General features: G+C 40.7%; 2 protein-coding genes and 1 long non-coding RNA gene across 4 annotated transcripts in view; 1 reads left to right on the top strand and 2 right to left on the bottom strand.

Annotated features, from left to right (window-relative positions):
- USP33 (ubiquitin specific peptidase 33) overlaps positions 1–3,526 on the bottom strand; it is a gene marked incomplete at its 5' end in the record, with an annotated part of 37,329 nt that extends 33,803 nt beyond the window's left edge. Inside the window, 2 exons of one of the 2 annotated variants that reach the window (XM_082484553.1) lie at positions 2,323–2,376; positions 3,434–3,526. In XM_082484553.1, coding sequence (XP_082340679.1) covers positions 2,323–2,376; positions 3,434–3,514 — 135 coding nt within the window. The remainder of the gene's footprint in view (positions 1–2,322; positions 2,377–3,433) is intronic. The other variant, XM_082484554.1, reaches the window with a different exon arrangement.
- A 9-nt stretch (positions 3,527–3,535) lies between these two features.
- LOC309672928 lies at positions 3,536–9,500 on the bottom strand. The gene is made up of 3 exons (XR_014269272.1): positions 9,442–9,500; positions 8,018–8,073; positions 3,536–3,571 (listed from the first exon to the last, which is right to left on the bottom strand). It is a non-coding gene; the product is annotated as an uncharacterized lncRNA (long non-coding RNA).
- Positions 9,501–11,024: 1,524 nt separating this feature from the next.
- MIGA1 (mitoguardin 1) overlaps positions 11,025–14,283 on the top strand; it is a gene marked incomplete at its 5' end in the record, with an annotated part of 39,822 nt that continues 36,563 nt past the window's right edge. Inside the window, one exon of the mRNA XM_082483586.1 lies at positions 11,025–11,123. Within this exon, the coding sequence (XP_082339712.1) occupies positions 11,025–11,123 (99 nt within the window). The remainder of the gene's footprint in view (positions 11,124–14,283) is intronic.

Below are 14,283 nucleotides of genomic sequence, written 5' to 3'. Positions count from 1 at the left end.
TGAGTCAAGACAATCACATCAGATGGTACAGCATGTTATCTGTATAACTCTCTAAGCATGTTAATTTATACAATCAAACAGCAGCTGAACACAGTCAATTTTCTATATTAAACAATCACAGATATTGGGTAAGTTACAGGTAGCTAACATGCTGGGATCTCACCAGGTTTTTCTACTGAAAAAGGTGAAGGCAAGATGTCAATTCATCCAAGAGGAGATATATCACAGCATATCATTGCAGATGACACCAAATTGGGCAGGAGTGTTGATCTGCTTGATGGTAGGATGGCTCTACAGAGGGATCTGGACAGGCTGGATCCATGGGCTGAGGCCAATGGTATGAGATTCAACAAGGCCATGTGCCAGGTCCCGCACTTGGGTCACAACAACCCCATGCAGAGCTACAGGCTTGGGGAAGAGTGGCTGGAAAGCTGCCCAGTGGAAAAGAACCCAGGGGTGTTGGTCAACAGCCAGCTGAACACGAGCCAGCAGTGTGCCCAGGCGGCCAAGGCGGCCAGTAGCATCCTGGTTTGTATCAGAAATAGTGTGGCCAGCACGACTAGGGAAGTGATTGTCCCCCTGTATTTGGTACTGGTAAGGCCCCACCTTGAACGCTGCGTTCAGTTTTGAGCCCCTCACTACAAGAAAGATATTGAGGTGCTGAAGCGTGTCCAGAGAAAGGCAATGAAGCTCATGAAATGTCTCAAGCACAAGTCTTAATGAGGAGTGGCTGAGGGAACTGGGGTTGCTTAGCCTGGAGAAAAGGAGGCTGAGGGGAGACCGTATCATGCTCTATAACTACCTGAAAGGGCGTTGTAGCAATGTGGGGGTCAGTCTCTTCTCCCAAGTAACCAGCGATAAGAGGAAACAGCCTCAAGTTGCACCAGGGCAGGTTTAGGATGGATATTAGGAAAAATTTCTTCACCAAAAGGGTTGTCAAGCATTGGAACAGGCTGCCCAGGGAAGTGGTTGAACCACCATCCCTAGAGGCATTTAAGAGACGTGTAGATTTGGTGCTGAGGGACATGGTTTAGTGGTAACTTGGCAGTGCTAGGTTAATGGCTGGACTCAATGATCTTAAAGGTCTTTCCCAACCTAAACGATTCTATGATTCTGTGACACCACGTGTCCTACTGCAATTAGAAAATTCTTCTATGGAAATCTTGGTATGAAAAGTTTTTCATTAACTGTTTAAGAGCTCTAAGTGAGAAATATAAACCACGTTTCAAGCTTCACAGCATTTCTCCACCTGACAGGCTGATGAAACCCTGAACACTTCTTCCTACTCCCAAGAGGGTTTTCATATTTAATTAAACTTCAAGCAATCTAACAAAAACACATTAAACACTGCTTCTTTCCCCCTTCGTTTCTACCTCTTATTGATAGAAGGAGCAAAATAATCTGATCTTTTAACTGTTACCATAATCCACTTAAAAGGAAACTAATGAAGTAGATTTTTAAAAAAACTCATACATATACCTAAAGGTTGTCATCTCAGCCTACATATCTTCCTGACAGGACTTACACAAAAGTTGCCAAGAAATGAAGTCAAGCCTACAGAACAAAATTTCTGTCTCTGGAAACAGCTGTACAAAGAACTCACGAGACTTTTAAAAAAGTAAATTAGATGCATACTTTCCTGTTGGTATCATAGATCAATCTGAAGCAACATTTTCAGAACCATTTTTTCTTTAAAATTAAATTTATGGGTTTTGCAGACAGCAGGAAGAATAAGGCAAAAGCATATTTAAGAAATAACTATATACAGGATAAAGACTGAACAAAATTCACACGAAGTTTGAAGAATGTACAAGCTTCAACAAATTTCAAAATAAGTTTTTTATTACTAAGCAAAACAAAGAAAAAAGTCAGAGTATGTATTTCTATGCTGTAAGAAGTCAGCATCTATTGCTAGGTGTTATTGCTACAAATGCTAAGAGAGGCTTATAACAAGTAACTTAATTCAGGAATAATATATTCTTTTTTCAGCTCTACAGACCTGGGTAAAAAAAACCCAAACAATAGATCTTAAGAGCTAAAAAATATCATAACTGAAAAAGGAATCTTAATATGCTAGCTTCTTATTCCCTCAAAAAATATCATTTTAAACACAGTATTCTTAACTTGCAAGAAATATGTACCTGATAGAGGGTAAATACTTTTAAAAACAGAAAACTGCACAAGAGGTTTTGCTTTTAAATAATAACTTAAAGAAACTAATTTAAAGAATTTCATTACAGTTGTTTCTTCAAAAAAATACTACCAGTGTTATCTACAGGTTACTATAAAGGGACCCTACTATGGAACAACAGAACAATTTACCTCTAAGCATGCCCAAAGGTTGGGTCCTCTCACTTTACAGTCTTGACAAGTGCCCTATTAAAATTAAACGCACAAGCAAAGTATTATTTCATTTACTTTCACCAGTAAACCACAACTTCAAGACAAAACAAGAAAAAATACCGTAAAGCTCAGTATCAGCTGAATAATTTTAAGACAAAAAAAAAGGATGTGTTGATAACCAACCTAATTTTTGTTTTGCTTCCATAATCTTAAGATCCTTATATTTTTCTAGTAAATTCTTGGATTTCTCTCTGAGTTTTGATCTTAAACAAAAAATGGTTTGGTTCACATTACTATAAAAATCCTCAAAATTGGTCTTTCCTATCAATTTAACATAAAACGAAATGACAGTGACAGAACTTGTAATAACTGCGTGTTCCTATTTGCAGACAGTCAACACTACCTGCAAAGGTTTACCAAAAAAAAAAAAAAAGATGTAACACTAGAGAAATGCTATACCCCTCAGCAGCAAATCAACTGTTAACGCTTTTCAGATCAAGAAATTTAGCACCATGGACAGAAAAGATTCAGCTTTTCATCACCTCCCACCTATGACAATGGGTTACAAGATCTTTCTTTGTTCCATTTATTAATACTAGCTGGAAACCAAGAGTTCAGATAGAGGCAGTTTCTTAAACTGTGGCTCCTCCATCAAAAAGTGAACTGTTATTCAAGAAAAACAAATTTCTTTGTTACAGTTTCTACTTGAAGTCAGGTCAGTTAGACTATATTATGTTAACATTCCAAATAACTAACTGCTACAATGGCAGTATCTGAAAATAAAGTTCATCTTGATCTTATGCTAACTCTTTTAACTAATATTTCCATTAAAATATCACTTGCTTTGGATGCCACTGCTGGGAAAGGTACTCTTTAAGTGTAAAGTACCAAAAACCTGGGTTTTTTTGTTTTATCAAGTCCGTAATTCTTCCCATACTTCATTTAAACCTTATTATTCCAGTACATAAGATTTTACCCATGCTTAACACCTAAATGCACCTTATAATTAATAATACACGACAGGATACATAACTAAAATAAGTGATCAGAGTTAACTGTGATAGGAAGAAAGTAAGCTGCTACAACTCACATGAGATTTTTGTATCAATTCCTCTTTTGTTATCTCACCAACTGATTCCAAGTGTGGGCAATTGCTGCTGGGCGATGACATTTTAGAAGCTGTATTTTCTGTGATCCTGTAGCCGGGATTTTCAAGACCAGGGAATCACTTGTCAACAGAAATAAGAATGAGTAACACACAATTCCTTACAGTAGGTAGCAATATTCGAGATCTACTATGCAACATATATATAACTTTTAAAAGAACGTGCCTTTTTAAAATAAGTTAGTATAAATAACTTTATTAACAGTAAGAGAATCCAATAGTCCAAATTAAACATAGCTGATTTCTAAAACAAAATACTCTGACTTTTAGGGCATAAACTAACAGAATCCTGAGTGCAGCAGAGCTGGTTTGGATTAATTATTTAACTTTCTGGCCTCTACCATGGCACCCCAAAAACATAGAAATTACAGTTTTCAAGCCTATACAAAACTGACGGTGGCTTTGACTGTATAATCTGGAAAGGGATCTTATGCAACGCTGCTGAAGTATGCCAAAGCTATGAAGGCTAAAATGCAAGAGCACATGACTTGTCAGACAAGAGACAGAAACTTTATCTTGGTTTTATTTATTTACAAAGACGCATTCCAGATTCAGGCATATTATATATCAAAAGCAAACTGAAACTTCTAATTCACATGTAGTACTGAACACTCAGCGAGCTTTTCTCTTGTTAAGAGTTCTCTCTGTCTATCCAAGGTCTCTGATGCAGATACAGAAACTTATCAGAAATAAAGAATGCTAAATACAATCACTTTGTCGTTGCTATTTTGATGCTTGCGGAGAAAGCTATAATGTTCTACAGAAGGAAAATTTTAAAATTAATTCAGTAACATTCTTTTTATATAAATACTTCAATTGACTCCTGCAGAGAAGAACCATCCAAGGACTTTGTTCCAGTTTTGTCACTTAAACAATTACTATTGCTGCCTCAATCTCCCTAAAGCCCAGGAAATATTATATTTTCTTTGACCAATTATTAACTGTCCAATCTAGCATTCCTTTATCAAGACTTGCAAATAAACTTCCATTCTAACTCAGTGATGCACACTCCTTGATTGATACCGGCAGCCTTTAGCACTGTTATCAACATCTCTTTCCACTTTGCCTGTTTGCTTTGGCAGCTTTAGGTCTGTTCCTTCCGCTATATGACAAATCACTCCTTTGATTATTAAGTAACCTAGAGCTTTGACAGCATGGGGGAATGAAAACCTTGCCTAGTCAGCATCTCAGACACACTTCCTGTTAAACTTTCGATTTGTTTTCTGTCACTTGGTCTTTACTTCCATTGCCTTGAAATAAGACCCCTTTGAATCAAGAGTAATTTCAATTCCCTTTGATAAGCAAAGCGTTCTTTTATAAATGTGTGTGTATGTGTATAAGTGGTCTATATTATTTCTACAAACATTTTTTTTACAAATAATATTGTTAAAGTATTATATATTATTTTTACTGGAATAATACATAATACTTTATATAATTTATTATATATATGCATGTATATACCTGCATATATGTATTTACATATATTTATTTATATATAAACATTTGTTTATACATAAATAATACACAAGATATTTATTATATATATAACATGGATACATATACTCAAGTATGTGTATCAATCTTTTTGAATGTCATGTTAACAGCTGTTCAATAAAATATTTAACAACTTATCTCAAAAGACTGGAAACACTACAGTAAATTAATAATTTGTGATCTTTTTCAAGATGAGGTCTAAATTCTCTTCCTGGATCCACAGCATGACATTTAAAAAGCACTACTCTCAAATATATCTCAAATATAAGCTGCAGCTGGAGAAGTATTTCCTCAGTTCAGTGTCTATTTGTGATCTACGCGCAGTATTGCTGAAAGACACTTCCAGTATGAAAATGATACTTTTCCAGGCCAAACCTCCTCACTGCAGTCATATTAGCAATTCTGCTTTGAACTGTAAAGTTCCTTTTCAGAACAGAAATGGAAACATGAATGTAGGTTTCATCTTGCACATGTTGCAAAGGGTGTTAAAACATTAAAAATGGACAAGTCAGCTTCAAATAAAGCCCTGACAACCTTAAAAAAAAATATTCAGTGTGAATTAATGCTGATTTAACAAAAATGCTTTAAAAAGACTGGTATAATGGATTAGTAAAGCTTTAGGCTTAATTTTTTCATGGAAGAAGCTTTCTGAATGCCTTATTCCAAGTAATACAAGGCAATGAATGAAGTGAGACTTCAGCTCATGCTTTGGATTTAATAGCTACTTTTCACACCTGGAACTGCGCAAATCCAAACCTGCAGTCCTGAACAAACTCAAACCCAGGAGTTCTGCTCAAGACAGATTCTGTTTCTTGGTGCAGTCTGCATTTCCTCATAATAATCACCAGAAAGACCAAACCATGTTGAAACTCGTGTCCCTACGGAAGTGGTCCCTATTCCTGTCCATATGGAGAGTATCCCTTGGAGAAGTCTAGTTAATGTTACAGATTTTTTTACAAGTAATTGTACAGGCAGAGCTGAATGGCCTTTCTTTCACCTTTTGTTAACAAAATTATTACACACCTCCTTCCATCCTGTGACAACCATGATAACTGACTGTACTGCCATAACCTTGGTAGCTTAATATACCTAGCTGCACTACACTAACACATTTTGTAAAATTTTATGTTAAAGTTTAAAACTGTAAAATTAATTTCAAAACCATGATTCATCTCTCTAAGTCCTAGTAAGCCCAGGGTAGTCCCCCCCTTGCTCACTGCCCTTCCTCCATTTCACCACTTCCTACTTTGTCTGAGAAAATTGCTTATCTTCCTCTACTGATGTATCTCATTATCACATCTGCTTTTTCACAAGCTTCTGCATTGTGTTGACCTCATCCAAATGTCAATTCTTCACATTTTCAGTAATTAAAAAAGAAATTAAAACCCCAAATCTACTTTTATAGTTTCTCTTGCATTCCATTTTATACTCCTGTTCTGAAGCCGGAATATATCTCCAGGCCCCCAGTGATATGTGATAGTTTGTACTGGGAAAGTACCTGGATATCTCACGTGAGCAGCTCTACTGGGTCAGATGAAAGACCCTTTCAGCCCAGTATCCTGTTTCCACTACTGAGCAAAAGACAACATCCAGAGAAGAATAAAAATATTACAAGAATATATAGCTTTCCAGCTATATATCCATAATATAATCCTTTCCAGCTCTGGGGATTCCTGAACCACAAGTTTATATATTAGAAAGACAGAAAGGCTCTGGAAAGGATCCGTATCAGTAATGTCAGCCTTCCTCAGGTTGAAAAACTCTAAAGACTGTTATCAAGACAGGAATTCTTAGACAGCAATCATGTGTCCAGTGGTAACAAGACTGTTTCTGTCATCTTTCACGGACCCTTTAGAAGTATTTCATGGTCTTACAGGAACCTTAGAAAAATAACAAGCCAAAAACCATGGACCTACATACATGGGATACAAGAAGCACCTCTGTTTCACTACGAGGTTAAGAATGAACTAAAACTTAACTGGGAATAGAACTGAAATTTTCACAGTAACTGTTCACAATCATATTCACGCAACAAGCTTCTTATCAAATGTTTCCCATGTATTTGGGAGAGAACTCTGCAGTCTGTCCCTTCTTCTCACTAGCTCTCTCCCTTGTTTCCACTGAAATGTTTGTTTTGGCCCACCTGTCTCAATGCATCATACTACATCATTCAACTAATTGAATAATCTAAAGTTCAAAAGGACTTATTAACACTTTTTTGTTTAGTGCATGCTTAGCAAGTCATACTTCAAAGAAAAAACAAAAGCCTGTAACACTTATCTTGAACTCCAGTCTTTTTTTTTTTCATTCCTGTTTATTCTTTGCATTCACTAAGAAAAAAACATTTGCTCGTGTGAACCATAATTTGAAGCATCATGACCAGCAACCTATTTATTATTCAGCAGAATTCCATGGCATCACAGACTCGTGTGGTGCCTACCATGGAAGAACTACTACACACACAGAAAAATCCCATCAAACACTAAGAGAATTCAACTGATCTCAAAAATGATCTTATGCTCACGCAGGGACCCTAATATTTCTTAAAGAAACATACCAGATTTTAAATTCTCTCAAAAAATTTTTGAATTAAAGTTAATGTTTTCATCTGACTAGTTATAGCAGTTAACGCTTCAAAAGATGTTGAAATAAACAAATATATGCCTTTATTCCATTGATGTCCCTACATATGGAGCCATTTAATCAGACCATTTTACAGGGCTCAGGAATGCTGGTAGAAGATTTTAAGAATAAAAGGATTTTTCTGAAAACAGCAACTACCTGAAGCAGTAATTTTATCTTCACTATAGGCTTTTATTATTTTGCCTGTACAGCTCTGAATAAAAGCATATCAAACCATAAGGTCTAAGTTCAGGCTTCTTATTTGCATTCACAGTTATTTTACTAGTGATGCACTGGAACAATTTCATTTAACATTTATTTTCATTTTATGGCAACAAATTAAGAGTGACACGGGGGTGCAATTTTGTATCTGAACATTTAATTACTTACAATACTAAAGAGATCTGGAACTTCAGTAATTACTTGCCGTATAGATATCCTTCACACTGAAAAAAAAAAACAAAAACCAAAACCTCCAGCATTCACTCCAAACTATAGACTCCCATTGAAGCTACAGCCCTAGACATACATATTCAGATTTATATATTTCAGATGCACATTTTTCTATCAATTTTCTAAAGAACGATGTTGTTCTTTAAAACTTTACTGGAATCTTTGACAATCATTAGAGAAATTACTTCAACATAACAACGTACAGGAATAATATGGTTACCAAACTTGAGAATAGTCTTCTTAGATCAAGAAATAAGGAAGATTAATCTTAATTTCACACAGTAAGTTCCTTTATATTCTGTTAATTGGTAGGTGGGTTTGGTTTTCATTTCCCATGCCTCCTTATTTGTACCTTTTTAAATCTATTAACTCTAAACATGAGTATACTGTTTCCTTGAAAAAATGACAACACCAGTACTAACTCTGGTAGAAAACTTACTTTATCTATTTAGAATAAAACCTGGTATTTTTCCAGTAAATGACAAAAGTATACTCAGTAAGGTGATGAAGGATACCTGATCCTTCTCTTCAGGTGTCAAGAACTCTCCATGAGAGCAAGACACAATTTTTTAAGTCACTTTCATGAGATTTTTTTTTTCCTGTCATGAAGTATTGTTTCCAAAGTGAAAGGACGTTTTAAAAAAAAAAATGCTTGAGTTCTCTCACAGAGTTAGCCATTTTTCATTTTTACATTCACATTTAAGGGATACAGCCTGCCCATTAATTTCTTTCTTCCACCACTCTAAATCCTAACTCTGAAACCCATTAGCTGACCTTTATGTTTCTAAGAGGATTTTCCCAACTCGGGCTTTGCCCGAGTCTGCAGTGATTTTCCACTAGGTGCTACACCACACTATCTTTCTCCGGTCTGTTTCATCCCTCGTACGCGGCGATCTCAGCGTGTAGAGCCCTCAGGCAACGAACAGTAATTTATAGGTAAACGACTGCTTTTAGGAATTGCATCGTATCTGCAGCACCGTCCCCGCACGGCTTCAACTTCATCCGGTATTTGCGGAGATGGACTCAACGCTCTTCGGCCGCTCCGGCCGTACCCCCCCCGCGCCCGCCTCCCGCCCGGCCCGGCCCCGCCGGCCCACCGCCCCGCACACCTCGGCTCGCCGGGGCCGACAGGCCGCGCACCGCACCCCCGCCCAGCCCTCCGGGACCGCGGCGCACCGGCCGCCCAGACGGCTCCCGCCGGCGGCGGCCATCACCCTGCCCACACGCCCCGCCGGGCCGAGCCGCCCTGGACTTTGAGACCAGCTGGAGACACCGCCCGCCGCCCTCCTATCCACCCCCTCCTCACAGATACCGGGCCCGACCCGCCTTCCCCGCCGCCGGTGGGACTCTCCCCCTCTTACCGGAGCAGCCGGGAGGACGCCCCGTACGCGGAGCCCGGAGCTAAGCCTGACAGCGGCCAGCCCCGCGGCTTACACCGATGGCGAACCTCAGCCTCCGGGGACAGCGGCCCCGGCGGGCGGGCGGCGCGGCCCCGCCCAGGACGCCGCGATGTAGAAGGCCGCCGTGGCGGGGAAGGCCGCGGAGAAGGCTCCGCCGGCACCCTCCCCTCACACAGGCAGACGCCCACCGGCCGCAGGACGCGCCCCGCACAAAGATGGCCGCGCGGAGCGTCTCCGCTGCTCACGTGAACGTTGCCCCGCACAAAGATGGCGGCGCCAGACTCTCTCTACCCCTTGCCTAGCCGTCCACCGGGGAAGGTTGCCCTGTCTAAAGATGGCCGCCGCGGACTCCTAACGGAGTGGGTCACCCTCACGTGGCAGCGAGAGGGGCTGCCTCCTGGCCGGCCTGGGCCGCTCCTCACTGGCCCGGAAGCAGATCCCCCACCGGTCTCCTAGCAGCCGCCGGTGCGGGCAGGGAGCCGCCCGTGAGGGGCCGCGGCTGCTGCCTGTGGTGCCCGCCCCCGGGGCTCGGCAGGTAACCGAGGGCGGCTAAAGCGCGGGGCCGCCGCGCAGTGGGAGCCGGTCCAGGGAGAGGCGCGGCTGTGGGGACGGGGGCTGAGGGGCGTGCGGAGCCGGCACCCCGGCTCTGTCCGTTGCCCACCTGAGGCGCCGCAAGGCTCCGACCGCCGTGCTGGGGCTCGGGGAGGGCTCGGCAGGGCCGGAGGGGGGGTGGCGCCTTCTGCCTGCGGGGACGGGGGGTTCGCTGCCCTTCCGAGGCCGGCCGGGCGCCGCTCGCTGTCCCGCGGCGGGGAATGACTCCTGCCCTGAGGAAACGCCTGTGGCCGGAGGCGTCACGGAGGGAAAGGAGCCGGTGGTTAAAGCTGACCGCGCTCCCGCGGCGTGTGGGCCCGCCCTTTTCTTGCGCCTCTGTCCCTGTGCCGGGGTTGCGGTGGTGGATGTGGCGCGTCGGGGGCTTGGGCCTTGTGCTCGCTTCAGGGAGTAAGGGGGGGGTGGCGGCCCTTCTAATGGGCTGCAGCATTGATCCCTCATGGTGTGCCCACAACAAAATTGGAGCGGTGGATGAGATTAACTTTTTCTGGCTGCTCTCAAATCTTTTAAACTCTTTTAGTTGGTGAATATGTTCTTCCAACAGTAGTGATCTTGGAAACAGTGCTGTTGGCATGTATGATTTAGAGGATATAATAAGTGAACTGCCAGCTAATAAAAGCAGACTCAGTCCTCTGTAGATCCTGGTTATGCGCATACAGGTCTCTGCACAGAGCAGTTGGAAGGAATGGGGCCTAAGCTGAGCTGGCAAATTTGCTGTCTTCTCATTAAGCACAAGTCTTATCTCTACTCAGAAACATCAATCAAACAAGTAATGTACCTGTTCTGTAAGGCATTCAAGCTTGTAGAAGAAAGCTGTCCTGGGCTTCTATTGCATAATTTAGTACCTATCCTTCATTTGACAGAGTATTCCGGAGACCATCTGTGACTGTTTTCAAGATAGTTCCACTTAACGAGGTTATGGGAGAGAAGGAGCCATGTCAGAAGAAGGTGTGAATGAGGCACGATTTTCTCTGAAGACGGTAGCGTTACGGGTATTTCACCTTCCCCTTTCTTGGTATTATTCTCTTAACCAGGTAACACATACATTATCTAAATATTGTCACTTTTGTTATATGTTTAGAACTTTAATTGCAATGTTGTACGCTCTCTTCTGAGCTTGAAATATGTGATGACATATATACAGAATACCTTAATTTTTAGTTTATTTAGAACATTGAACTAAAATAAGCAGGGTTTTGTTTTGTCTTTTTCTGCTAATAACCACTTAGTGCATCATCATACATCTGACTGAAAAGACTGAGAGATTGCTTTTTCTGCAATGTCTATATGTCTTCATATTGCAACAGCACAGTGATTCTCATCAAATTAAATGTCAAAATCCTCAAGTTGGGTCAGGTTTTTTAGAATTTTTTAGGTATTTAGAAACTAAACATAACTGTCATTAAATTTTGAATAATAGTATCAAGTTTGGTCTGAAATACTTTCTAGATTGCCAGTACTACTCATCAAATTAATCTGAATGGTAATTCATTAACGTAAATCAAAAATCCTTGTTCTAGTTTTCACATCACTTCTGTTTGATTAAGTGGCACATGACTAAAACAAAGTGTGATTCTTTAAAACCAGGATGGTTTAAAAAATCATTCAGTTCCTTTTTCTGGTTTTATTAATTTCAGTTACATAAAGATCGTCTTCAAAGAAAATCATAGAACGGTAGGATGGTTTAGAGTTGGAAAGGACCTTGAAGATCATCGAGTTCCAAACCCCCTGCCATAGACAGGGACGCCTCCCACTAGACCAGGTTGCCCAAGGCCACATCCAGCCTGGCCTTGAACACCTCCAGGGATGGGGCCTCAACAACCTCTCTGGGCAACCTGTTCCAGTGCCTTACCACCCTCAAAGTGAAAAATTTCTTCCTAATGTTTAATCTGAACCTGCCCTCTTCCAGTTTAAAGCCATTCCCCTTCGTCCTATCACTACATGCCCTAGTAAAAAGTCCTTCCCCTGCTCTCCTGTAGGCCCCCTTTAGGTACTGGAAGGCCGCAATAAGATCTCCCCAGAGCCTTCTCTTCTCCAGGCTGATCAGCCCCAACTCTTTCAGCCTCTCCTCATACGAGAGGTGCTCCAGCCCTCAGGTCATCCTTGTGGCCCTCCTCTGGACGTGCTCCAGCAGGTCCACGCCCTTCTTATGTTGGGGACTCCAGAGCTGGATGCAGTACTCCAGGTGGGGTCTCAGGAGAGTGGAGTAGAGGGGCAGAATCACCTCCTTTGACCTGCTGGCCACACTTCTTTTGATGGAGCCCAGGATACGGTTGGCCTTCTGGACTGCGATCGCACGTTGCTGGCTCATGTTGAGCTTCTCGTCAATCAGCATCCCCAGGTCCTTCTCAGGGCTGCTCTCCAGCCATTCCCTGCCGAGCCTGAATTTGTGCTTGGGATTGCCCTAACCCAGATGTAGGACCTTGCACTTGAAGGACTTGCACTTGAAAATCTTGAAACTCTATTAATCACAGTATTTCCTTTTACAGATGGTCCTGGAGTGATTAATTTTTATTTTCTTTCATTGATGTTGTAGTCTAGTATTCACTAGCAGCATGGATAGCAGTCACTCAAATCTGGGCAAAGAGTATATTATGGTCTTAGTTTTCAGGTTGACAAAAGCTGGAAGTGTTGTGAAGCTGATCCTCCTTGTGTGCAGAGAATCATAAGATTTGTCCCTAGAGCACCTTCATGTCAAAGACTGGGAGGAGGAGCTGTAGTTGTGTTGTAGGGATTCAGAGAAGAGAGATGTTAGTTGCCTGTAACTATGTATGTGGTAAATGATAGAGTGAAATAAGTCAGAATTACTTGAGAAGATATTAAGGCTTCAGTTGTATCTCTCAGAGAATAAATTTCTTGAAGAGTGAGCCGTATTCTGATGCCATAATACACAGGAGAAAAAAAAGGAGTTTCTAGTTGGCTGTACAAATATAGTCCAGTAGATTTTTTTACATTCTGTGTATGCTGAATCATTGACAAGGATAACTAAAAGAAAAAAAAAATTGTTTATAATTGGGAATGCCAGAAATTTTTTTTAATAAAGTTCTGCTTTTAAAACCCATGTCTTTAACGTGACTGTGTTTTATTTTTATTGAATTAAATGCTTGTAAGCAAAAGCTGTGTCAGTTTTCATATTTGCATGTAAATGCTTTTCAGAGTTTTACTGCATATAAAACCAGAATGAGATATTCTGTCTTAGCTGCATCTGATTATTTTCATTTTTTCTGTATCTACTTTAATACTTTAAAATACTTTAATACTTTAAAACTCTCACTACAGGATCACTGATTTCTTTTTTACATTGCAGTGTATTCATACCCTTTTTAAATACCACATACAACTCCATTATGTGCAACTGTTGACTTTCCTCTCCTTAGAGGTTTTCATTTCGCTGTTAATTTATTTATGATGATGTTTGTAGGCACAGACAAATTTAAAAAAAATCCACTTACAGTTCTTTTAAACTTTAGTTCTAGCATTTAATTCTGTGAGCTTTGAGGTTTTAATCTCAGATATTTGGTTATTAACTCTTTTCTGTATGTGCTGTGTTTCAGGGATTTCCTTTTCCTTGCAGAGTACAGTGGTAGGTTTTCAGCTTCAGTCAAGATACAGTACCATTAAGGACAGGGTTCTCAAGTCCAAGGTGTTTGACTTGTTGACTGCAAACTCAACGCAGAGCAAGCTTTCAATGTTTCTTTAAATTACGCAACTCTGATAGTATTAAACAATTGCAGAGCAACCAGGGACTGCCAGGATGCAGTGGTACCCTGTGTGACCAGCTCTCTCTCCTATGAGGAAGTGTCTTAAAGAAACACCATATCTGCCCCAAGGACTGCAGGTCTGTTTTTCTCGCAGCAGTCTGTATCTCAAGCAGCATAGATTTCCTTAAGATTTTTGTGAATGTGGACTCTAGTTTCCAGTTAAATGGCTCTTTTCTTCTTTGTGTATCTTGTCCCTTTGAATTTTATAAACTTCATTAATGGCTTTTAATTTCAGTTGCTTGTATATGTGATTCTCATTTGCTACTTTAAACATCTGTAAACCTATGACTGATCTATATCCAAAATAAAACATAAAAATTGAAAAAAGATGGTTTATTTAGAGGAGTATGTTTAAATACGTGTTCTTCCCAAATTGAAAAGCCATGCAAACATTTGCTTTTGAATCCTCCAGTCTTTTACAGTGCAGGAAAAT

Source organism: Vanellus vanellus, assembly GCF_965231255.1.
Source record: "Vanellus vanellus genome assembly, chromosome: 5".
NCBI classification, from domain to species: domain Eukaryota; kingdom Metazoa; phylum Chordata; class Aves; order Charadriiformes; family Charadriidae; genus Vanellus; species Vanellus vanellus.
This window is presented reverse-complemented; position numbering and strand designations above follow the sequence as displayed.